The sequence below is a fragment of the Barbus barbus genome (genome assembly GCF_936440315.1).
Source record: "Barbus barbus genome assembly, chromosome: 43".
NCBI lineage: Eukaryota > Metazoa > Chordata > Actinopteri > Cypriniformes > Cyprinidae > Barbus > Barbus barbus.
The window spans coordinates 12,019,470-12,043,899 of NC_136721.1; the positions used below are offsets into that span (position 1 = coordinate 12,019,470).

Consider the following 24,430-nt stretch of genomic DNA (forward strand, 5'->3'; position numbering starts at 1 on the left):
TTGGGTCAATTTATTTATATTAAATTACAAATAAAATGTAAATAATATATAAATATATATAAATCAATATAAATTTAAATAACACATAAACCCATATATATGTATATATATATATATATATATACAAACGTTTTTCTAATGCAAATACAATTCATATTAATATAAATACATATATATTCATATATTTTTAATATATTATTATATACATTATATAATATATATATATATTTATAATGTATCATTATTATTTATTAAATTGTTATATATAATTATATGTATATATATGTATATTAGTATATATATATAAAAGTATATTAGTGTATGTATATATATATATATATATATATATAAACTAATGGTTACTGATATAAAATGAAAGAAAACGAAATAAAACGAGTAGTAATAATAATAATAATAAATTTTGCACATTTACAATTTCACTACATAACTTAAATGGACTGATCTGGTGTGTTTGATGATAATACCTGCATCACTTTATGCACATTGTAGGCCTACTCATATGCTATTCTGGGCTTTCTGTTTCAAAACTGTCCTTCAAAGTAATTTGCATCTCTAAACTCGCATCTAATGGAATTTCAGAAACTAATATAATTAGTTCTAATCCTCAATACCAAGTTGGATTTTCCACAAGATTTCCACCTTCTTTCAACTACTTGCCAGATGGCCTTGAATGCATAATGTATGATAATGCATGATAAAATATACAGCTTTGGACACATCCATATTTCACTGTACATTAAATATTTGTGGGTGGATCTGATTGTTGTTGTAGCCACCAGAAAAATATAACAGGCCTCAGATGCATTATTACAAATCTATAACTACCAATAACTTCTGTATCAAAGGAGGGCAATTTCCTTCACAAAACATAAGAGTGCCCGAGGAAATAAAATTATGCTAAATAATAAAATATAAATGCAATAAAAAAATCTAAATATGTATAAATATTGAAATGTGCTAGTTATGCTATCATCTAAAACTAGTAATAAAAGTTGGAGGATGTTTGTGAAATTTATTCGATTGTGACCTTAACTTTATCACGTGTCATAAATTTTCAATGAACATCCATTAGTGAGGGAGCTTGCTCTTTAAAACTTGTGTAAGGATAAAAAATGTAACGCTTTTTGAGCTTCATATCCGTTCTTCTGTTGTTGTTTTTTATTGAATCATTTAAATTCAAAATTTTACAGTAACCAGGGGGTGAACACACACATACACACACACACACACAAAAAAAGAGATACAAAATTACAATAAAATAGAAAAAATAAATAAAAAATTAAAATAAAACTACAGAAAAATATGGAAATGTTTACATACATTAATACATTTAACAGCTTTCTTATTTATCAGAGTGTAAATAGATTTTAGGTATTGCTTAACTTCTGACTTCAAAATGAGAAACAATGGTTTGTAATTGCCGTACTTACATTTATGTATACTAAACCTTGCCAGCAAAAGTAATAAATTAATCAAATAATATTCCTTATGAAATGACATGTCGTAAGTAAAAAAACAAATAAAACATTTTCAAAACAAAGTTGAAAGCTAGGCATGATATGATTTCTAACAAATGAGCAGAAGTCTGACCAAAAATTGGCTGAGTAAGGACAACTCCAAAATAAATGAAAAAACGTTTCTGTATGTAGACCACAAAATGTACATAGTATATCAATATCAGTTAAATCTGTTTACAAGGAAATAGTTACTGGGGTAATCGTTCTACTGTTTAACATTAACCTCTTTCTCGCTCGTGACGTTTTTTCTTTCCCAGAAGACAACAGCAGGATTTAGTCCATCAATGTTTGGGTTTGGGCCCAACATGCTTCCACCGGACCACCATGAAACCCACCCCAACTGGGACTTAAATCCCCAATAACGTTGTATGGCTTAGACAACCAGTGTCATATATCCCTGAGGTAACTGAGGCTAGCAGTACATATTGGCCTACGAATACAAAGAGAATTCTTCTGAAATGTCATTTGATCATTATTAATCAATTTCTAAAGAAAGAACTGTTTTAAAGCCCAGTAATATCAGTTGAACACATTTGAAGAGATTTTCAAAAGCATAACGTGGTTTATTTCGCCCTCTTTTGGCAGCGACATGAACTTTTCATATTGTGAGACACTCTCGACTCTTTTCACTTCGTACTTTAACCTCGTGAGATAAACACCGAAGCAATGGATGTTCTGCAGATAAACATAAACAAGTGTGAGATAAATGGTCTGACACATAAATTGGATCTCTATGTTTTGGTCTCTTGTTGTTTTTCACAGTACCTGCATCAGAAGACAAACACAAAAGCACAAAAACTCTCAAATGCATCTTTGCAGTTTATTTGTATATTAGTTTACAATTCACTGCACATGAGATTGCTGTATGTCCACATTCAGTGCCTGAATCCATCGCACACATATTAAACAAAGGCAACTTGTGCTGTGATAGGTGTTTCAATCAAACAGAGTGAAAATGATCCTTGTTTATAATGACGCTATGAAATTCATGCAAAGGTTCTTTATGTGGTGCAGATGGATAAAGACAAACACTGGTTGTGGCATTCATTAAAACATGAACAATTGCCTAAGACATCTCAAGCTAATATGCACAGTTATGCTGACGATAACAGGAATGTCTTGCACTTAAACTAAGACTTAGCAATGTGTGTAGTGCATTTCCAAAAGATATTGCTCCAAAATCCATTAATGCTACTAAATTGCTCCTCCAACATCATTAACAACTCATCCCTTTATATACGAGCGCACACGTTTGTCTCACATCAACATTTCAGCAACAAACTCACCGTTTTTAATACCCAAAAGCATTCAAAACATTTAAAAATGAGTGCAAAATGTATGTGTCCTGTGTAATTGGATATTTTGCATTTTGAAACGATATTTTGCATTTTGAAACGATGGACATTCTGACGTTCTCTAATAAAACCAAAAACCTATTTTTAAAGGGAAAAAACATCTGAAATGTTACTCAGATGTAAATGTGCTGAAATGTCAACATGGCTCATAACCATAACACTAAGTCCAAGCGTCAGTTGATTTAGGAATAGAAAGCAGTAGATAAACCGATAAATCTGCCTGTGTATCACTATATCAAAAACTGTCACGGATTCAAAAACCACCCCGAGTATGAGTCTCCAGCCAAAATGGATGAGTACAGCACATTTATAAACAGAGAGGTCATCAATCTCCCTCCATTCCTGAATATGATATAGTTACAGCTGACGCGCTTGTCGAGTGGGTTATACGACCAGTCATACCGCGAGAAAGAGTGCAGCGGTCGAGAATCATTCAGCCCAATGAGTAGTGCAAGCTTTTCCAAAAGGCACTGGAGTGTACTGGAAAATATCAATCATCTACATATTCAAAAAGCACCAAGTGGAAAAACAATAAAAAAAGAACACAATCCACAGTTCAAAACATGCAAATACATCAAATGAATTGACACTGGTTGATATTGTAATTAAAACCACGATCTGTGGCATTTGTTAAAGGCACCTAATGTTAAACTGATCAAGCATCCCATAAGAAAAGAATAAGTCCTGGTATTTCTGGTGGCTTCCAACCTTATCAACAAGCTTGTGTTCATCATTTAAAGATTTGAGAATTCTGAAGGCACTATCTGTATCAGAAATGTCCCTTAATACCTTGCATATCCAGCAAATATTTTTGGCATGTGAACAAACACAGTTTCATGTGCTTGAAAGTGCCAAACAATTTGTGGTAGTACTAAAACATGACTTGAAGTGTACACAAAACCAAATTGCTCAAAAAAGTAAAATATATTAATCTTAAAAGCACAGTATATGAGGTTGCTGCATTTTTGGTGTACATGCATGCTTCAGTGATAGCTGCAAACTGCTCCTCCAGACCCTCCTGCTCCTCTAACAGAGACTGGATTGTTCTTTCACACTTCCTCGTAGAAGGCCATTTGAGCCATGTAGGCTGAATTTCTCTGCAACAAACAGACCCGGCATAATAAGAACACTGTTACAGTCTTCTGGGGAATGCAAACCATTTCATGATGGGAAAAAAATGACCCTATCTGCTGACTAAATTCTATTAAACATGCATGCAATTTGACAGTAAAGATCCACTTTGTGGGCACATTTCTAAACTATATACAATAAATAAATATTAAAATAAATAATTAAAATCCTTATTTAACCAATAGATGCAGCCTTTCAAAAACAAAAACTAAAATCTTACTGACCCCCAAGCTGTATTGAATATATCAGTAATGTCAGCAAGATTTTTATATTTTTGAAAGAAGTCTCTTAAAGAGGTCCTATGATGCGATTTCAAGTTTTCCTTTCTCTTTGGAGTGTTACAAGCTATTTGTGCATAGATAAGATCACTAAAGTTGCAAAGACTAAAGTCTCAAAACCAAAGAGATATTCTTTATAAAAGTTAAGACTTGACCATTCCCACCTAAAACGACTCATTCAAATACGCCCCATGTGTCTACGTCACGATGTGGGAAGATTTGGAAAACACCGCCCAAATGTATACGCAAAGAAAGAGGGTGGAACTATTATTCTCGCTGTAGTATTGTTGCTGCCGCCGGCGCCATGTCATGCAGACGCTGTGTTTCGTTGTGAAAGCAGAAGTACTTTATTTGGCCGACCAAAAGAGGATAAAACTAGAAATCAGTGGTTAAGTTGTATTCACAACACTGTTCCAGAACAGTTCAACCCAAATATTAAGAGTGTGTGCAGCGCATTTTACGGAGGACTATTTCCTGAACTCGGAGGAGTTGCCTACAATGCTGGTTTGCACAAAGGCTGTTTCTATAAAGTGGGGATATTCCAACTTTGCAAGGACAGTCTGGCGCTTCTGACTCACAGCCTGCAAGTACGTTTCTGCTACTGACTATTCAAACACGAGTTTTGAGCAGTGTAGAGTAGTGCTTGTTGTTTGTCGTTTCTCCGATCACAAATGCAGACATGGTAATGTTTACACAACGCAATGCATCGTGACGCATAAAAAGACAGTACAAGTCAATATAATCAGGAATTATGTCCCTACTGGATGCAACAAATGCCTCGTTTATAATGGGTTTTTTTTATTGTTTTGTGTCGTCGCGCCAGGACACGGCATCACAATACGGTAAGGGGCGTAACATTTCCGTCTCAGGCTTGAGGTATTCGGCCAATCACAACACACTGGATAACAGGCCAATCAGAGCACGCCTTGCTTCTCAGAACGATGAGCTTTGTAAAAAAAATCGACGCGTTTCAGAGCGGAGCATAGAGGAGCAACAATAACGTACAATATGTGGAAAATAATGTGTTTTTTTAACCTTAAACCGCATAAACACATTGCATTACACCAAATAATGTTATTTTTAGTAACGTCATATGACCCTTCAATGCTCACCAAGGCTACAAATGAAGTAAAAACATTGCATAATATTACGTTACAATGTTTTAAATTATAGTTTATTTCTATGATAGAAAACTGAATTTTCAGCATCATTACTCCAGTCTTTAGTGTCACATGATCCTTCAAAAATCATTCTAATATGCTAATTTAGGGCTCATTTCTTATTTTTATATTATTTGTTAAAAACAATTAATTTTTTCATGATTGTCTAATAAATAAAATAACAAAAGAGCAACAATTATTTGAAATATAATTAGTTTTTACATAATAAAAGCCTTTACTTCACTTCTAAAACATTTAATGCACCCCTGCTGAATAAATCCTACTGACCTCAAACTTCTGAATGGTTGGTTTAGCTATTTTAGTTATTACTGCAGGAAATTCAACCCCAAAATGTTTGATATATTACTTATCCATGTATCGAAGGTTATTCCAATAATATATATATTTTCCAATAAATTAGTTGCAGTGAGCGTTCATTATGTCTGAGTGTTTCTTACATTGCTTTGAGGAATATAAGGAGGTTCAGCATAACTCCTGAGACTGTAGAGTCCAGCCTGTTGCTGCTCTTCCAACTTCAAGGATTCAATCTCTGATTTGAGCTCCTTCAGCTGGTCTTGAAGATGTTTGCTCTTCTCCATGTACTCTAGCCTGACACACGCATACACAAGAAGACAGCAGTATATATTTAGCTTCAATTTTCAATAGTTCTTCAGACAGAATGTGATCAAGTGCGTACCGTTCTCTTTCAATCTCCATGGAAAGTCTTTTCATATCTGAGTCCTTGAAGTCCATTCTGATGGAGCTGTTCATGTCTACAGTCGTATCTGGACTCTCTGGCCCAGTGGGTGGAGGAGGGTTGGAGTATGCTGCTATTAACTGAGTGCATGACACAAATGACAAGTTTTTAAAACATACCAAGCATGATAAACAGCAGAATACTTCTCTAGCATGTCATAGCAGTATTACAGGGTATGTTGATTTGGTGATCTCCAGGAGTTTCTGCTTTGCCCTCCGTTCTGCATCTTTAGCCTCGTTCAGATCCTGTTTCAGGTGGTCTGCCTCCTTCAATCTGAACCACAAAATACAAGACAAGAATTGAACTTAATGTCTCTGTCATACTTGATTCCGGTTGTAAAAATCACAGCACTGAGTATCGCAAAGTTTAATCGCAATCGCAACATATAATCATTGCAGTTAATAGTGCTCACCGTCTGTTTGATTACGTGTAATTTGTAACTAACTGCATGATTCTTACTGTACATTTCTGCCATAGTCACCACTAATAACCTACTCCTAAATATACTGTAGAAACTGCTTTACAAAGATTGGTATCGTGAAAAGCGCTATACAAATAAATTTGAATTGAACTGAATTTAAGTATTTTGCAGTATCTGCTCATTGTAATTGGGATAATGAGGGAATAACGCACACCTGGCCATGGAACAGCTGAGAAGCCAATTGTCCCATTACTTTTGGTCCCTTCACAAGTGGGAGGCACATATGCAAACTGTTGTAATTCCTACACCGTTCACCTGATTTGGATGTAAATACCCTCAAATTAAAGCTGACAGTCTGCAGTTAAAGCACATCTTGTTCGTTTCATTTGAAATCCATTGTGGTGGTGTATAGAGCCAAAAATGTTAGAATTGTGTCGATGTCCCAATATTTATGGACCTGACTGTAATTACAGCATTTTTTTGTGTGTAAAACATTTTAATGAGTGTGATATTAATATTAAAAACTATATTAAAAAGAGGAAACCACTCACTGCTCCTAATTTCGGTTTACTTAATTAATTGAAAAACTTAATTAATTGAAGAACTGAATATTTACACTGGCGGCCAAAGATTTGTAATAATTAAGAGTTTTAACTTTTTTTATTAAATGTTATTTATTCCTGTGATGGCAAAGCTGAATTTTCAGCAGGCATTACTCCAGTCTTCGTTGTTTCATTATCCTTTAGAAATTATTCTAATATGCTGATTTGGTGCTCAAGAAACATTTCTTATTAATGGCTCTTATGATCAATGCTGAAAACAATTTTTGCTGCTTAATATTTTTGTGGAAACCATGATCATTTATTTCATGACTCCTTGATGAATAGAAAGTTAATTGAACAACATTTATCTGAATTATAATATCTTTGTAACATTGTAAACATCTTTACTGTCACTTCTGATCAATTTAATGTTTCCTTTCTGAATACAAGTTTAAATTTCTTTTTTTATTATTGTACATACAGTGGCATGCAAAAGTTTGGGAACCCCTTGCAGAATCTGTGAAAATGTGAATAATTTTAACAAAATAAGAGAAATCATACAAAATGCATGTTATTTTTTATTTAATACTGTCCTGAGTAAGATATTTTCCATAAAAGATGTTTACATATAGTCCACAAGATAAACAAACAGCTGAAATTATTAAAATAACCCCCTTCAAAAGTTTGGGAACCCTTGGTTCTTACTACTGTGTGTGGTTACCTGGATGATCTACGACTGTGTTTTTGTTTTGTGATGGTTGTTCATGAGTCCCTTGTTTGTTCTGAACAGTTAAACTGAGCACTGTTCTTCAGAAAAATCCTCCAGGTCCTGCAGAATCTTCAGTTTTCCAACATCTTTTGCATATTTGAACCCTTTCCAGCAGTGACTGTATTATTTTGAGATCCACCTTTTCACACTGAGGATGATTGAGGGACTCAAACACAACAATTAAAAAAGGTTCAAACATTCACTGATGCTCCAGAAGGAAACACGATGCATTAAGAGCCGGGGGTGAAAACTTTTTGAATTTGAAGATCCAAGGTAAATTGTACTTAATTTGTCTTCCAGGAAACATGCAAGTAGCTTCTGTTGCTTCCAAAGGGCTGTACTAAATGGAAAAAAATTATATTTCTACAAAATAAGAAAAATTTGGACATCTTCATTCTGTTCAAAAGTTTTCACCCCCGGCTCTTAATGCATCGTGTTTCCTTCTGGAGCATCAGTGAATGTTTGAACCTTTTTTAATTGTTGTGTTTGAGTCCCTCAATCATCCTCAGTGTGAAAAGGTGGATCTCAAAATAATACAGTCACTGCTGGAAAGGGTTCAAATATGCAAAAGATGTTGGAAAACTGAAGATTCTGCAGGACCTGGAGGATTTTTCTGAAGAACAGTGCTCAGTTTAACTGTTCAGAACAAAAATGGGACTCAAACACAACCATTACAAAACAAAAACACAGTCGTAGATCATCCAGGTAACCACACACAGTAGTAAGAACCAAGGGTTCCCAAACTTTTGAAGGGGGTTATTTTAATAATTTCAGCTGTTTGTTTATCTTGTGGACTATATGTAAACATCTTTTAAGTAAAATATCTTAGTGTACTAAATAAAAAATAACATGCGTTTTGTATGATCTCTCTTATTTTGTTAAAATTATTCACATTTTCACAGATTCTGCAAGGGGTTCCCAAACTTTTGCATGCCACTGTACCTCAAATGTTTGAACAGCAGTGTATCATGATTTCCATACACATATTAAGCAGCAAAAACTAATTTCAACATTAATAAAAAAAAAAAAAGTTTCCTGAGCACAAAATCGGCATATTAGCATATTAATGATTTCTGAAGTATCATGTGACACTAAAGACTTGAGTAATGGCTGCTAAAAATCCAGCTGTCATCGCAGAAATAATTTACATTCCAAAATACATTATATTTTTTATCAAATAATTGCTGCCTTGGAGAGCATTATAAAAAAATCTCAATATTCCAAGTGTATATTAATATTCAACTATTTAACTAAGTTGAGTTCATTAACATGATCATGAGTTCATTAACATGATCATTTTGCTGTAAAGTTAGTATCCAGAATCTTCACTGGTACTGGTATCAACTACTGACAACCCTACTGGCCCACCTCCTCTCCGATTGCTCAACAAGCTTAACCGCTAGTTGTTCTGCTTCTCTCATCTTCTGCTCCATCAGTCTCTTCTCCTCTTTGGTTTTGAGGGCTGTGACCTCCAGCCTCTGCCTATCCTGTTCTGCTTCAGCTGCTTTGTGGGCCAGTAGTTTGGCCTCCTCCTCTGCGATCTGAGCTTTCTCTGCAAGAAGGTCAGCTGTCTCCTCGGAGCGCAGCTACAGAAAGGGAGACAGATAAGAAAGGCTTACCGGATCAGGCTCAGGGAGTCTCAGAGCATGGATGGAATTCTAATGGGAGTCCAGGACAATAGTCTGGACCTTAATAGCTCTGCAGTTCATCTCAAATTTACGTCTGGACCACATACTTTTATACCTCTGGGGCTATGAGGACATATATTACAAGCTGGCGGGGAACAGAAAGTAAACTATTTGGCATCACTCAATTTCAAGCTTGGCAAAACCCTCACTAGAGCTTCATTGGCCATTCGAGCCTCGTCCTGTAGCTGGAACAGACGACGCTCCATGTCTTCTTTCGCTCGCTCTGCTTCCTCCCTCATCTGCTTCTCCCGTGCAAGAATCTGACGTTCAACCTAAACACACAGACAAACACACACACATAAGACAAAGGGAGAAATCTTGCACAAGATAATACAAGATGACACTGAATACTTTTTAAAAAATCTGATTGATTCATGTACATGTTTTTTTTTTTCATATTATTCAAAGACATTGCTTATGGTTTCCAAAGCCGCATTTATTTGGTCCATAATACAGTAAAAATGTTAGCTGTAATAATATTTCACAATATTAAAATAACTCTTTTCCATTTGAAAATTAATTTATTTCTTTGGTGGCAAAGGTGAATTTTCAACAGTCATTAATCCAATCTCCAGAATCAAATGATCCTTTACAAATCATTGTAATATGCCAATTTGATGCTCAAGAAACATTTTTTGCTACTTTTCTCAATGTTGAAAACAGCTGTGCTGTCTAATATTTGTTTGGAAATATTATTATATTTTATATTATTTTTTCTTTGATGAATAGAAAATTCAAAAGAACAGCATTAATTGAAAGAGAAATATCTAAAACATTTTAGTTAAAACATTCTTTACGGTCACTTTTGATCCATCGAATGCATCCTTGCTGAAAGAAAATATTAATTTCTATTATATTAAATTTATAACAGAATTTAAATTAAAGTTTTCTCTTATTATTAAAAATGTACTGACCCCAAACTTTTTAACAATAGTGTACTTTATTCTGCCCATACTGAAGTTAAACCTTTAAGTTAGTACATATTGCCTCAGTGTTATTGTAATTTTTACAAGTGTACTGTTCATTATATTTAATGAATACTCAATTAGCATAATAAACATTAAATGAATAATTCAAGAGAACTGAAGAGAACAAATCACAAGAAATGTAACACCACAAAGCTGTATCATAAATGAACAAGGTTAATGACAATAAACATTAAACTAATGAATGGAAGTGAAAAATGATAGACCTTTTTCCTGGCCTTCTCCTCTTTGGCCTGCGCCTTCATCTGTTGGACCTCTATGGAATCCACCTTCCTCCTCCTCATGAACAGGTCGTGGTTACCAATACACAGCTGTAAGATCTAATTTATATAAATGACATTAGTAACTATTTTGAAACACTTTATTACAGAAACACTTATGAAAGTAACTCACCAGTTTGTTAACTCTGAGCTGAGAGGAGTAGAATTTAAAAACTTCCCTTTTCTTGTCCAATGGTTTGATAGTAAACTGAGAAGAGACACATACAATATATTTAAGCAATTCTGAATCATTAACTAATTAGGCTGTATTAACAATTATTGTCATTTAATGTTCTGTGTTTTATTGTAAGGTGTCCGTGTGTGTCATGTAAAGCACCTATAAATAAAATGTAAATTAAATTAAATTAAATGAAAAATAATATTTTTGGTGAAGAATTTCCTCTCCACCTCTTTCTCGCTGTACGAGATGTTTCGGATTCCACTCCAGGGGAAGGATTTGTTGGGGCTGAGCTTGTTGTTGGGGCTGTAGATGTGAAGGCCCTGAGCATCAACTCCAAGAAGCAGCTCTGTGTCCCTCTTGTTCTGCTGTGAGGTTTAGTAGAGATTTAATTCATCATTTATAATTCAACTATAATTTAGTGGTAACTACACACAAGATACATTAAAATATACCAAGAGAAATGCAATCATTCCAACTGATCTCAATTTTTAATAGCAATAAACACAGTGGGATCCAAAAGTCTAAGACAACCAGAGACAACCAAATGCTTTTATTTTGCATTTAATGTTTTTTTTTAATACATACATAAATATTTTAAATTAATTATTCTTTTTTAAAGTATCAAAATACCAAATGATTTGTGGACCGCACTGTAAATTGAGTTTGGCAGAGGTTAGCTTTCTCCCAACCAGTGAACAATAAAGAAATATTTTAAGAAATAAAAGTAGAGACTTACTGTAATAGAAAAGTAACTAACTCCATACATCTCTAGATCCTGTGCTATTTTTAGATACTCCATCTCAGCCTCATCCCTACAAACACAAAACAAATGTACTGTGTCTTCTACATCCAGGCAATTTACATGGACACCACAGGATATGCACAGTCTTACCTTGTGATATTTCTGTGTTCAGCGTACCAAGCTGTTATCTTCTCTTCCCACATGTCTGGTGTCATCTGGTACTGCATCAGCACCTGGACAATACAAGTCATGTTAATGAATGCAAATGCTGGTGATTAATAAATTAACCCATTCTCAGGTGGTACAGCCATTACTCACTCTTTTGGGCAAGAGCTCATCTTGAGCTAAAAAACCTGGCTTGTGAAAGTTTGGATCATAGTCCCCATACTGCAGAAAGGAAGACAAACAGGAAATATTTAATCGACACTATATAATTAGATGCATCCTTTGATTGAAAACTGATATGGAGACCTACCTTGGCTTGAACAGCATATGACGCCAAAAGAACAGAGGCTTCTGGAGAGCAAAATATCTCCTCATCTAGTATCTGCTTTTTGACCTTGGTAAAGAAACAGGAAGAGTTTTCATTTCAACTTTAGGAGACAAGATAAATCATTGCAAAACCCAAAAAGAGGTTTCTGTAGAGCGGAAAAGACGATCATGGACAGATATCATGCCAGATTCACAAGAACAACTCCCACGTACTTGTAAGAAGAAGAGGTGCTGAGTAATTTCCTGAACGAGCTCATCCTCGACTTTCTCAGGAAAGAATTTGGCGAGAAAATTAAACGTTATCGGAGAGTCCTTTGGAACTTCTTGATCCAAAACCTAGGTGGATTTTAAAATCCAACAAACTTATCAGAGTAATTACTATATAAAGCTCTCAGTACCAGCTCTGCACTACATTACATCTCACCCGTTTATCAGGCTTCAGCCAGGCATAAGTGTCTTTCACTGTGTATCGAAGGCCAAAGAACCACGTTTCCCTCAAACCAATGGTCCGGCACACCAAGTCAAACAAATCTTTCCCTTTCCATTTGACCTATAAGACACAGATAAACATAAAAACATGAGAATACAGGCAGACATGCCAGACAGAAACCAAAACACAAAGTTTTGTATGTTCATTTACGTTTACCTCACAACTGAACTCCATTTCAGCATCCATGGTGCTGACTTTGACTTTAAAAGTCTTTGGTTGCTTCTTTTTTAGACCCAAAATAGACATTGTGACTTCTTAAGTACCTGAAAACAAAGAATTACTGTGAAATTCGAGCATATTTTACATAAATAAACATTTATTCATTAAAGCAGTTGTACAGCTGAGGAAATAATATGACTCTACAAAATAAAAATAAATAAAGGGAGAACAATTCAGAGTTATAAATAAATATTTATAAAAATATATATTTTAAGTATGTCAAATAATTAATTAAACACCACCTCATTTGCATTATCATTAGAGCAGCATTGCATCTAGCTATACTAAGTGCTACTTTCACAATTCACTTGGCAGATGCATGAGTCAGACGACCACAGGTAGGTCGCATACACGTTCTAATCATTTTCAAGAAAAATATGATCAGTTTTCATCTTTTTCTGAGTTATACACAGTCTGCCATGATATAGCGAAATTCAATAAAGCTTGAATTTCTTTCTTTAAACCTAACATGAAACATTGAGGTAACGTTAGCTAGCGTATATTTTCTCCGTTTGCAGCGGCGAAATGTCACATTAAACTGTAAAGAAAACATTTCAGAATATAGTTCTTAAAGATTTAGGAATGGAACCAGCTAAATATCACTCAGTTACCTTGAATAGGTTATGTGCTGAAACAGGCCCGATCCACGGCGAGGAGTTTCCAGTCTCTCCGCTAAACCACAACAACGCAACCCGGATTTGGTTTGCTCCCCTACATGGAAATCACTATAGAGCAGTCGAAAAGTGTTTAAAACTCTTTAAAAGCGTTCATTTTCTTATTAAACCATCAGCTGGGCGGTTGTGGAATATAATTCTGATGTTTTCTTGGGTAGAATGTGTTGGATAGGGGAGTTTGGGATACTTTGTTGTTGATTTTCTTTGCCGCCCTCTACTGGAAAGACGAAAAAAAACAATTTAAGGAATTTATTAATAATACAGTGATTTATGTGCACACTCTCAATGACATAACATTTGAATGAGAGACTAATGTAACTAAGTAAATTTGTATCACATAATTTATTAAGTTAGTTTAATGTGTAATGTTTTATTGGACGTATTATGTGACATGAGTTTCATATATTTGCATGTGCATTTACAAATGTGTATATGCATGATTTTATCCAAATGTAATCTGCAGTACATCTGTATGTGTACATGTACCTTTAATATAAACGGCATGTAAATGCATGGATTGTAAAGAGGTCATAAAAAATGTTCTGTAAGAAATTGCCCTAAATGACACCTGAATTTTTCCTAAAGGAATGGCAAACAGCAGTCGGACCTTTTCTGACGTGAGGAATGTGATCCTGTCAGCACATAAAAACACAGGGGCCCAAGATAAGGTCGGCTTCTATGATACCTGGGCTGAAAACTATGAGCAGGTAAACTTTAGGCACCAGTACTTTTCCCAGCTTTTTTTCCAGTAAAACTATTTTCATCTGTGATTTGCTTTCTCAGGATGTAGCGCTGCTGGATTACCGTGCCCCCTTGTTAGCAGCTGAGTGTGTGAGCTCATTTTTCAGAGGTGACCGAGAGAAGGCCGCTGTCCTGGATGTGGCCTGTGGAACAGGCCTAGTCTCTGCACATGTAAGCATTGCTCTATTTGAATTCTGGTGGGCACAAGACAACATGATAAACCTGGTAAAGCGAAGAGAGAATTTTTTTTCTCAATCCCTTTTGTTTGAGGAAAGCTGAAGAAAATGGGGTTTCGTCATTTTGTTGGAATCGATGGAAGTTTGAAGATGCTGGAGTTGGCAAAGAAAACTGGACTTTATCAGCAGCTTACGCCATGTCTGCTCGGTCAAGATGAAATTCCTGTTGAATCTGGTAACCATGCTGTGGATTTGAATGCTTTTACTGTCAATCTGTTTTTCTTATCAGATATGCCTGTTTGCATGTCATGGTGCAATTCCAGACTGTTGTAATAAAGATAACCAGTTACACAGTTATTAAAACCATAACTTTGTTTTAAACAATTTATTAGTTCAGTAGGATATTCTGGACATAAAGAACACACATTTTGATTCACCCGTGTTTTAGGTGTTATAACTAATAACCTGTATCACAAAACATGCCTTTTTTCTCTTTCGTCTCAGAAACATATGATATTGTTATAATTGTTGGAGCACTAAGCGTTGGGCAGGTGCCTTTAACAGTCATCGGAGAACTCTTGGATGCTACAAAACCAGGTAACTTGTGCATTTCACAGCTGCATTCGAAAGCTGAAAAATGCTGCCTCTGCAGGCCGTATACAGAGATAGGAAGGCAAAAAGGCACATCTAAATACAATGATCCTATCACATTTCGCTTGTGTCATATCCCACAATCCTGTGGGTTCAATCCCATGACAGTTTAGCAGTCCGAAAGTTGTCCTTGGTGGTCAGTTTGTGTGTAGATATATGTTTTCCAACAACTGTTTCCACTTTTGGTGCCATTTCTAGCGAGAAATTAGTATTGTAGTAACTAAATATTGGCTTAGTTATCACAAAAGCTGTCCTTAATTAGTTGTAGATCATTAAACTATTATGCTGCCTCAGAGGCCCATCCAAAATCAGTTTCCTGCACAAATCACTGCAGTCAGTTGCCTAAGCTTTCAGACAAAGCCCACAGTGTTAATATTTAAGAACTTTGTGGTTTTATTAATGTGATGTCATTGTTGCACATTTGGATGCATACAGAACATGTAAATTTCAGATATTTTCCTAAACTCCGTCATTCTCTGTAACAGGTGGCTATGTGTGCATGACTACAAGAGGGAACACTGATAACCGGGACTACAAGGCTGAACTGGAGAAAATGATCAGAGCACTTGAGGAAGAGCAGAAATGGAGCCGTGTGGCTGTAGTTGAGTTGGAGGAGTGGGAGAAGGCCATTTCAGAACAGGACAGCGGGTACATTCCAGGCACCATTTATTTGTATCAGAAAGGTTTTAAATGCAGTCCATGATGTTAGGACCACACAAGGGAAACACAATGACCAAATATGCTTAATAATCCATGCAGCTATTCTAAAGAGTTCTTATTCCACCAGCAGGTGGTGGTATTTATTCCTTATATATATTCCTTGTTTTGAAAATACTTTTGTTCCCCAGAGAAGCACCTGACAAGAGAAAAGCTTAAATGTGATCTATTTGTTTGTTTTGGCACCAAATTATTTCACCTGGCACTGGTACACAGTGCAGACATTTGAAAAACGTTAAGATTTTTGTTCAAGTAAAGTCCATGAACCTAAACGATTTTGTGAGAAAATGTCTAAGGTGTGTGGTAACAAATTTAGGTTAGGTGTAATAATTCCCCAGTTACAGCTAACCTTTCAGTTTGCCACTCCTTGATACTCCGACCGCTAACCTTTTGAAATGGCCATTTCCGCTGGTGTCATGCAGCACAAATAAAGCACACAAACAGATTACAGAGCGTGTACTCTGAATAAGATTATTTTACAAGAACATTTCCAGTTTAAAAGGTTGTTGTTGAAATCCAGTGTTAAAATTGCATTATACTGTATGCGACTAAATAAAATTAAAATACATTTGTTTTTGTGTCAGTTAGACAATATTTCAGAGAGAGAGATATAAGTATTGTGTAAGTAAATGAACTCATTCCAAAATAACACAGTGTAGACATACAATTTTAATAGTTTGTAATTCCTTTTATAAACATTCAGAACAGGTTCACAGTGTTCTGCCTAAACAAATATTACAAGGGCATATGCAATGGCATTCAGGAATTATTGACTATACTTCATAACTTGTAACAGCTCATTCAAATTAAATTTCAAGCACAATGGATAAACATTAAGATTTTTATTTTGGTTTTATCTCTACAGCTTATGCTTCACTACAGCACATTCTTTTGAACTCTTTTTAAACACTCTGTGCCTCGACAAAATGCAAAGTGCTATCATGAGGTGATACTTTCTGTTGAACCGGTTTGGCCTGGATCTGCCGTTTCATTCAGTGCTTGAGCTGACATACATGAAAGAGTAACAATGAAGAGAGTGTTCTTTTCCCTCCCTTATAACATTTGAACCGAACCATTGTCCATCTCTGAAAGACCACCTGTGTGGCCAAGATCATAGCAGTGCTTTTATATGTCTGTTTCAACTAGAAATATGTTCATTCTAGTTTCCTAGCAGGAAAACAACATAATATTTGAATGAAACTGACAAATTTGTTGAGGAGGCGTCAGCTTTTTTTACACTACAAAGGAGAACTGGGCTAAATACAGTGCATGACATTGATGGAAAAACATTTTCCTGTTTACAATCATGAACATACATCAAATGTACACACATTAAAGACATAAAACGTATAGAAGCTATTAAAATAAACTATAAAACAGCATAATAATCATGACTACTGAGGTCTGGGTGTAAGTTACAGTGCAAATCTTCATCTTGATCAGCTGCACTTCAGAATAAACTAACTGAGATCATTATCAGTTTTACATAATAGTAAGGTTCAGCCACTAACATATTCTTCATTTTATCACACATTCTTCATATTTACAGTGCTATGGCAGATATATGACTGCCCAAGTGCATGTAAGTCCTTCAATCAGCACAAATTTTGCAGTTTCTAAGCATCTCCTTGTTCAAATGTATGTTTTGGGAGCATCTTCAGTCTCACTAGGTTCAGAGGCAACCAGTGTCTGATCCAAACCGTCATCAATCAGCTGGGACTTAGTCAACGCCCCCTCGTCCCACTCAGACTCTGGCATCAGTTCAGCTCTGGCAATCTGAGACTTTGTAGTTGACGGCATGCTCTGGTGGGAGCCCACCGAAGGAAGTCTGCCCTGAGTTAAAGGAGCTTTCTGACTCCATTGGGACCTCACAGATGGAGCGCCACTCTGCAGCGACCTCACAGACATGGGCCGCATCCTCTGGGAGCCCGCTCTGCTGGACCCTGCCTGCGAAGAGCGCACGATCAGGTACTTCACTGAACGGCCACTTCTGTCGTCTTCTGTTTTTTCTTTGCAGATAGTGGTGCAGAGCATTCCTCCACCCAAAATGAGAATGATGGACGCACCCCAACCAACATAAATGGCACCACCGATCTCCCTTCGCTGCGAATCAGCCATCAGTGGGTTGTAAAACGCTCTCACCACAATGCCAGCCGACCAGGAGACGGGGATCAGGCAGAGAACTCCGGCGACAATCAACGTGACGCCAGCTGCAGTGGCGATCCTGGCTTTGGATCTTTTGGATCGGTCCATGAAGATAGTGCACTTTCCTCCGATGAAGGCTAAAACAAGGCCCCCTGCTCCCAAAAGGATCGCCATCACCATGAGGGACCGGGCGGCCTGAAGATCCGTGCCTAGCGCGAGCGTGGACTCGTACGGTTTGCACTGCATTTGGCCTGTGCTTTGGATCACACAGCTCATCCAAATGCCCTCCCACATGATCTCTGAGGTTACAATGGTGGTTCCAATGAAGGCCGTCACACGCCACATTGGCATGATGCAGGACATGAGGGCTCCCACCCATCCCAGTAGGGCCAAGGCGCTCGCTAACATGTGCATGCCTAGAGAAGCCATCTCCCTGAGGTTCAGTTATCCACATCCACAGCTAAACCAAGGCCTCTTCTCGCCAGTTAAAGCCTTTTTGAAGGTCGTGTGGCGTTTCCTTCTTTACTTATTCCTGTCTGCAGCTCAGCTTTCACTCTGGTGACAGTGATGAGGTGTTTATATGCTAAAAAGAGAGAGAATGGCTGAGGAGGCGTGTGCAGTTAAACAAACCATGCCTCCATTTGTCCGCACGCTACCAGACTAACCAGATTCCTTCTTCTAGCCATGGACTATATGGGCGGGTCATGTAAAAAGAGGTAGATGGGCTACTGTTTAGTTGGGAATTTGCCTTAGACTTTTGAAAAGGGCTCAGGCGTTTAGGTATCCACATGCAGTTTCGATCTCACGCTTTTGTTTTTCTGTTTGAGGTTTTAGAGATTTGTTTGAAGCTCTGACCACCAAGGCAGACTCTATATCTGATTCTATAATCATTTGTGTATAAATGAAAATGGATGAAAATTCTGTCATCGTTTACTCACTCACTCACTTACGTTTTAAACCTGTATGACGTTTCTGTGCAAGATACTAATAGATATTTTGAAGAATGTTGGTAGCCAAACAGTTTTGACTTCACTGATGTCTCTCAAAATATCGTTATTAATTCTAAGAAAGAAATTCATAGAGGTTTGGAATAATATAAGGGCGAATAAATGATTACAAAATTCATTTTTGGGTGAACTATCACTTCTGAATGATTGATTGTGCTACTATACTGCCATTCATTTATGATGCACATATAATGGAAGACAAGGGTGGTAACTAATTTAAAAAGTAGGTTTATAAGTTGTAAAAGTTAATGATTTGAATGCCAAACAGGATTGTTGTGACTGTTTACAGTCTTGCTACTCACCTGTTTGCTTACTATAGTGAATGATTAGACATGATGAGTCACGGAGCGCTTATTTGAAATATTTTCCTAGAGATCTTAAAACAACAGTGAAGAGAATGCTAAAGTCGCTCATTACATTTAGATTTTGTTGTCATCATACTTAAGGGTTGAAACACTAGTTGTGAGTCATTACCTACCAAAAAAATTTGGTCACTTTCTTCCTGTTGCAATCTTAAGCATGTGGGAACACAGAGTCACAATGTTTGAGTACGATAATAATTTTTATTAAGTATACATTGCTACATGTTATATGAATAATGGCTATAATATGAGGTGAAACTATGAATATGGCGATGAGAATCACAGTTCAATAACAGGATTTTTCAAATTATCAGCAAAAGTATGCTATCAATGATTGGCTTACATTTTTAATAAAGAATAATGAAATGAAAAATATCTATTATTACACTTCTGTTAAGAAAATTGGGGGTCAGTCATTTTTTTTAAAGAAGTTAATATATTTATTTAGCAACGAATGCTTTAAATTGTTCAAAAGTCACATCAAAACAGTGAAGACATTTATAATGTTACAAAAGGTTTCTGTTCTTTGGAAATTTCCTTTCATCAAGAATCATGAATTTTATTTTCTCTATTGCTAAAAAATTATTTAAATAGAAAACAGTTAAATGAAATTGAAACAATAGTTCACAACATCACAGTTTTTGATCAAACAAATTCAGGCTTGGTGAACAACATAAGAGACTTCTTTGAAAAAACCATGCCAACACACTGACCCCAAACATTTGAATGCTGGTTTATATTATGTGAGCAATTATGTTGTATGAAAGACAAAACAAAGTATTTTGAACACACAGTGCTATTTGTTGTCAAATTCAACATTTTTTTTGTGCTGAGACAAAACTCCTGGGGCAAGGAGGGTCTCAAGGATACAACTGATGGAAGCGACAAAACATTTCAGCAGCACTTTCAAAATACATATTTTGATTTGCACATTTCTTCAATTAATATACCATGAAAACTTTTTGAACACGTTTAATGCATTTCTATTATGTGGCAATGCATATTTCATTACTCAAGCAATGCTTTTCATCTTAATTTCTTACTGTTGTATGAATCAGTTCCTCTTCATCTCATTATCATTTGTTTAATCAGTCCTTCTTTTTATACATAAGCTTTGCTGCTGTCCACAGACCTGGCTTTTGAATACATCACATTATGGCGATCATCCTCACGCGGAGGGCACGAGCTGCAGAGGAGTCCTCCACCCAGAAGAAGCAAACCTGCAGAAGCCCAGCCAATGTAAAGCGATTCCCCAAGCTCCCTCTTCTGACCTTCCACCAACATCGGGTTGTAGAAGTCCCTGATTATGGTATTCGCAGTCCAGCAGACAGGGACGAGGACAAGAAGTCCAGCAATGATGAAGATGACGCCACTGGCGATAGCGACCTTCGCTTTAGACGCCTCGTCTTCCACAAAGTTGGTGCACTTTCCTCCTACGATGCTCAGGATGATTCCAAACACCCCAGCGATGATGGCGACGATCACCAAGGCTCTGGCGCCCTGCAAATCTTGAGGAAGAGCCAGCAGAGAGTCGTAGACCTTACACTGCATCTGTCCTGTGCTCTGAACCACGCAGTTCATCCATAAACCTTCCCAAATGATCTGCGACGTCACAATATTGGCTCCAATGAAGGCAGACACCTTCCAGCTGGGCAAGCCACAGATGACAATGCTTCCAACGAAGCCGATCATAGCCAGGCAGATTCCCAAGAGTTGACATCCCGTAGACGGCATGTTTCTTAACTTGTTGCCTTGAAGGAATGAATACAGAAAGATGTTGCTGTTATCCCCAATGGTTGTTAGCTATGTCTCTGTATTGTTATATGTAACACTCTCTTAAGTAGGTATGGCTGTATACAAAAAATGGGTGAGGGAAACCAGTTTTAAGCTCTTTCCAGCCAGACTTGTTTCCTCCAACTACTGGCCAAGGCAAATGTTTAGACAAAGCTGCCAAACTAGTTTTGTTCAAATGGACCCACATAGGAAGCTGGAAATGTTTTGTTTTAAAACATTTTTTTTCTATAGTGAAGCTTGTGTTGTGTAAAAAGAAAATCTTTATTTATATACAGTTTGAATTTGAATGTCTATCTTCTCTTTGAATACACTACATTATTTTTAAAATTGGAACAGATTTTCAAACGCTAAGTGTCATATTTGGCGACTTTGAAAATTATTATAAAGGAAAAACAGGCATCATATAAGGATCACACACTACAAGCATTAGGCCAATCATTGATTGCATACTTAGCATTGACCAGTACAGACTATAAATCATGGCAAAAATCTGCATCCCAGTGTATTCCAGCCTCTATAGGGGGGTTATCTGTTCATAAGGTTTCCTAGGCCAAATGACATCACTTCCTGAATTCCAAAAAATGCTGATAATTACAAGAACTGTGGTAATATTTGAAATTAAATATAGCATATTGTGTAGGAATCATTTAACATAAAACAAAATATGAACCTAAAATTTATGTTATTGTGAGGCACTTACTATAGAAGTGAATGAAAATGCCGTAGTTTGCAAAAAGAATGCTGTTTCTGCATATTCATCTTCTTGTAGAATTTACTTTAGTTTCAGTCGAACACATCTGGCTGTATACTGTTATCATCACACTAAGTACTAATGTTTGAATCAATGAATTTTCAAAATATAATACAATTGGTGTATATGCATATTTGACATGATCACGTCTCTCTATCTCACACATTTCTGAGAGAGATGTTACCAAGTCTGCGGTTTTCCTGTGGAATTGGGGTATTTTTATACTGTTGTCATGGGGTTTTTTTCAGACGCGGGTTGAAGCGACCACCCCCGGACCGCCACGGAAAGCAATTGGGCTAGTTATGAGTAGCAATTGGGCTGGTTTTGGTACTCAGACCTGTCTGTCGTGCCTGCGGTCATGCTGATAACTAGCTGTCTGCAAGCAAGCAACATTGGTTGCTTTAGTGGGTTGTATGCAGTATGCTGACACAGAAACACCAAAACATTTCTGTAAGTTTTAGAAATGTTTTGTCCTCAATTAGCATATAACTTCTAATAGCATAGATTATATGGTTATGTAAATGTTTATTGGTTGATATATTACATCCACCCTCTTGCTCTTCTGTTTCTGTCACCTTCATGGGATGTCATCTTTTTATTTTCTGTACTTTAAAATATTCCACACAATAATCATAAATATTCTTGTGACTTATCCTTCAGTTAAACCTGTGCTAAAATATGCCTATAATTTGGATTCTCATTGAGTTCTCCTCATTGGAAAAAGTAAAACACAAATTAAATACATTTACATAGAAAGAGACAAGAATTACATGAATTATTCCTATTTATTTGACATTTTCACATTTTGGTCACATTTATATAAAATAAGATGAAATATTTAAAATATTGCCAGTTTGCTAGTTGGTAAATCTAAGGCAACCTGAAATCTTAAAAAATAGTTTAATAACTATATACATCTAATATCTGAACAATACAGAAGACTGTTTTTTTTTTTTTCATTTGAGCCTGCAAATCAATAAAATATTGTGACAAAATAAAGAAATATTTCCACACACTGCTGCACCAATTGCACTGCACTGTTCTTTTTAAATCTTCCTTTTATGGTTTTTAATATATAATTTTTCATTTAAGCTAATTTATTTATTTTTATTATAATTTTTATTTTATTTTTATGATTATTATTTTTCCTTTTTATGAAAACAGATTTTTTTTATCTTCTTTCTGTAAAGCATTTTTGTGAGATTATGTGACCCCACAAACATCCTGTGTCTAGGAACATTGTGTGCCTGTTTGAAGTTGTAAGAGCGAACGACTATTGACAAAATGAATGCTCTTCCTTGTTCTGCCTCAGGTTTTGGTATTTGAACAAAAAGAAACCAAAGCAAGAGGAGGAGAACATATAGAGTTTCCTGCTCAACTTGATTCTTCTTCTCAGTATGTCCACAATAAGGACGGATTCATGGAAAAATACACAAATCAATGATTTTAAGCAACAGCTAGCTTAAATTGAAAACACTGAAATTGACATGGTTTTACTAAAGCGATGGTTCATCCAAAATGAAAATTCTAGTTGTGTCCCAAATGATATACATGCACTAAACACTATGCACCCAAATATGTATGCTGTTTATTTGACATTTAATTGTTTTCATGAATCAATAGAGACTATGCCCAAAAAATGGTATAAAATGAGATGACAAACAAGTTTATTATTCGTACATGTTTTGTTCATCATGATAATCTTCACAAATGAACTTTTATTAATTTTGAAGCCTAAACAGCAGAAGTAAAAACCTAAATGAAGGCTAGAAACCACACTTGAACATCACTTTACAAGCTTCCACAAATGTTTTCCCTGAAGGTTTGAGTTAGAATAGTTTACGAGGCTGTAAAACAGGCTATTGAGTTTCAGTTTTCCTGTTCAGTGCAATGATGACTAATGTCCCTGACTTCCTCTGTAGTCTCATTTAGCCACTTGTTAGCAACCAACCACCATTTTTTTTTTTATAAAGGTAAGTGAAAGCTAAACAAAAACATACGAGTAGGTACTGATGCATGGAATAATACTGGAAAAAGTATTTTGTTGACCACAGTCCTTATTTCAGGCATTGAACCAAAACCCCACTCAAAAAAAAAAACCCCACTGACTTCAGGACAATGGGACTGGAGGTGCAAAATGCTAACTCATTTCTTGGTTTTTGCCTAAAAAAAAAAAAAGATACATCCCATTCACTGATCATCTTCATTTGCCTTGCAGCTGGCTATATGGTGCAGAGTTCACATAATGACATTTGATTTTATTAATATCTAACCACTGCAAAAACTGTTTTGACTATAGTCTTAATTTAGCCAGCTAATTTCTTTGGTCATAACTTTTTAAAGTCAGTTACGAAAACGTAGATTTTTCTTAGCTTCAAATAAGACCAATGAGAAAAAAAAACA

The 24,430-nt window shown here is 36.0% G+C and overlaps 4 protein-coding genes across 5 annotated transcripts; 1 reads left to right on the plus strand and 3 right to left on the minus strand.

The window, feature by feature from the left end:
* Positions 1–1,147: 1,147 nt before the first annotated feature.
* LOC306862179 (merlin-like) lies at positions 1,148–13,899 on the minus strand. The gene is made up of 17 exons (XM_079404858.1): positions 13,621–13,899; positions 12,947–13,053; positions 12,725–12,850; positions 12,514–12,636; positions 12,284–12,367; positions 12,127–12,195; positions 11,959–12,041; positions 11,803–11,878; positions 11,294–11,431; positions 11,019–11,093; positions 10,832–10,945; positions 9,789–9,911; positions 9,320–9,537; positions 6,390–6,492; positions 6,160–6,299; positions 5,921–6,071; positions 1,148–3,990 (listed from the first exon to the last, which is right to left on the minus strand). The coding sequence occupies exons 2-17, from the start codon at positions 13,034–13,036 to the stop codon at positions 3,943–3,945; spliced, it is 1,761 nt and encodes a 586-aa protein (XP_079260984.1). The 5' UTR covers positions 13,037–13,053; positions 13,621–13,899; the 3' UTR covers positions 1,148–3,942.
* On the plus strand, positions 13,276–17,351 carry LOC306862181 (methyltransferase-like protein 27). 2 transcript variants are annotated; one of them, XM_079404860.1, is made up of 6 exons: positions 13,276–13,347; positions 14,269–14,390; positions 14,467–14,595; positions 14,700–14,835; positions 15,105–15,197; positions 15,737–17,351. In XM_079404860.1, the coding sequence occupies exons 1-6, from the start codon at positions 13,329–13,331 to the stop codon at positions 15,952–15,954; spliced, it is 717 nt and encodes a 238-aa protein (XP_079260986.1). In that variant the 5' UTR covers positions 13,276–13,328; the 3' UTR covers positions 15,955–17,351. The 2 variants fall into 2 exon arrangements, with proteins under 2 accessions (XP_079260986.1, XP_079260987.1); XM_079404861.1 differs by having other exon boundaries at positions 13,333–13,347; positions 14,706–14,835; positions 15,737–16,796.
* On the minus strand, positions 16,624–19,231 carry LOC306862180 (claudin-4-like). The gene has a single exon (XM_079404859.1). The coding sequence runs from the start codon at positions 18,540–18,542 to the stop codon at positions 17,601–17,603; it is 942 nt and encodes a 313-aa protein (XP_079260985.1). The 5' UTR covers positions 18,543–19,231; the 3' UTR covers positions 16,624–17,600.
* Positions 19,232–19,662: 431 nt separating this feature from the next.
* LOC306862186 (claudin-4-like) lies at positions 19,663–21,334 on the minus strand. Its single transcript, XM_079404866.1, has one exon. The coding sequence runs from the start codon at positions 21,214–21,216 to the stop codon at positions 20,584–20,586; it is 633 nt and encodes a 210-aa protein (XP_079260992.1). The 5' UTR covers positions 21,217–21,334; the 3' UTR covers positions 19,663–20,583.
* Positions 21,335–24,430: the final 3,096 nt, after the last annotated feature.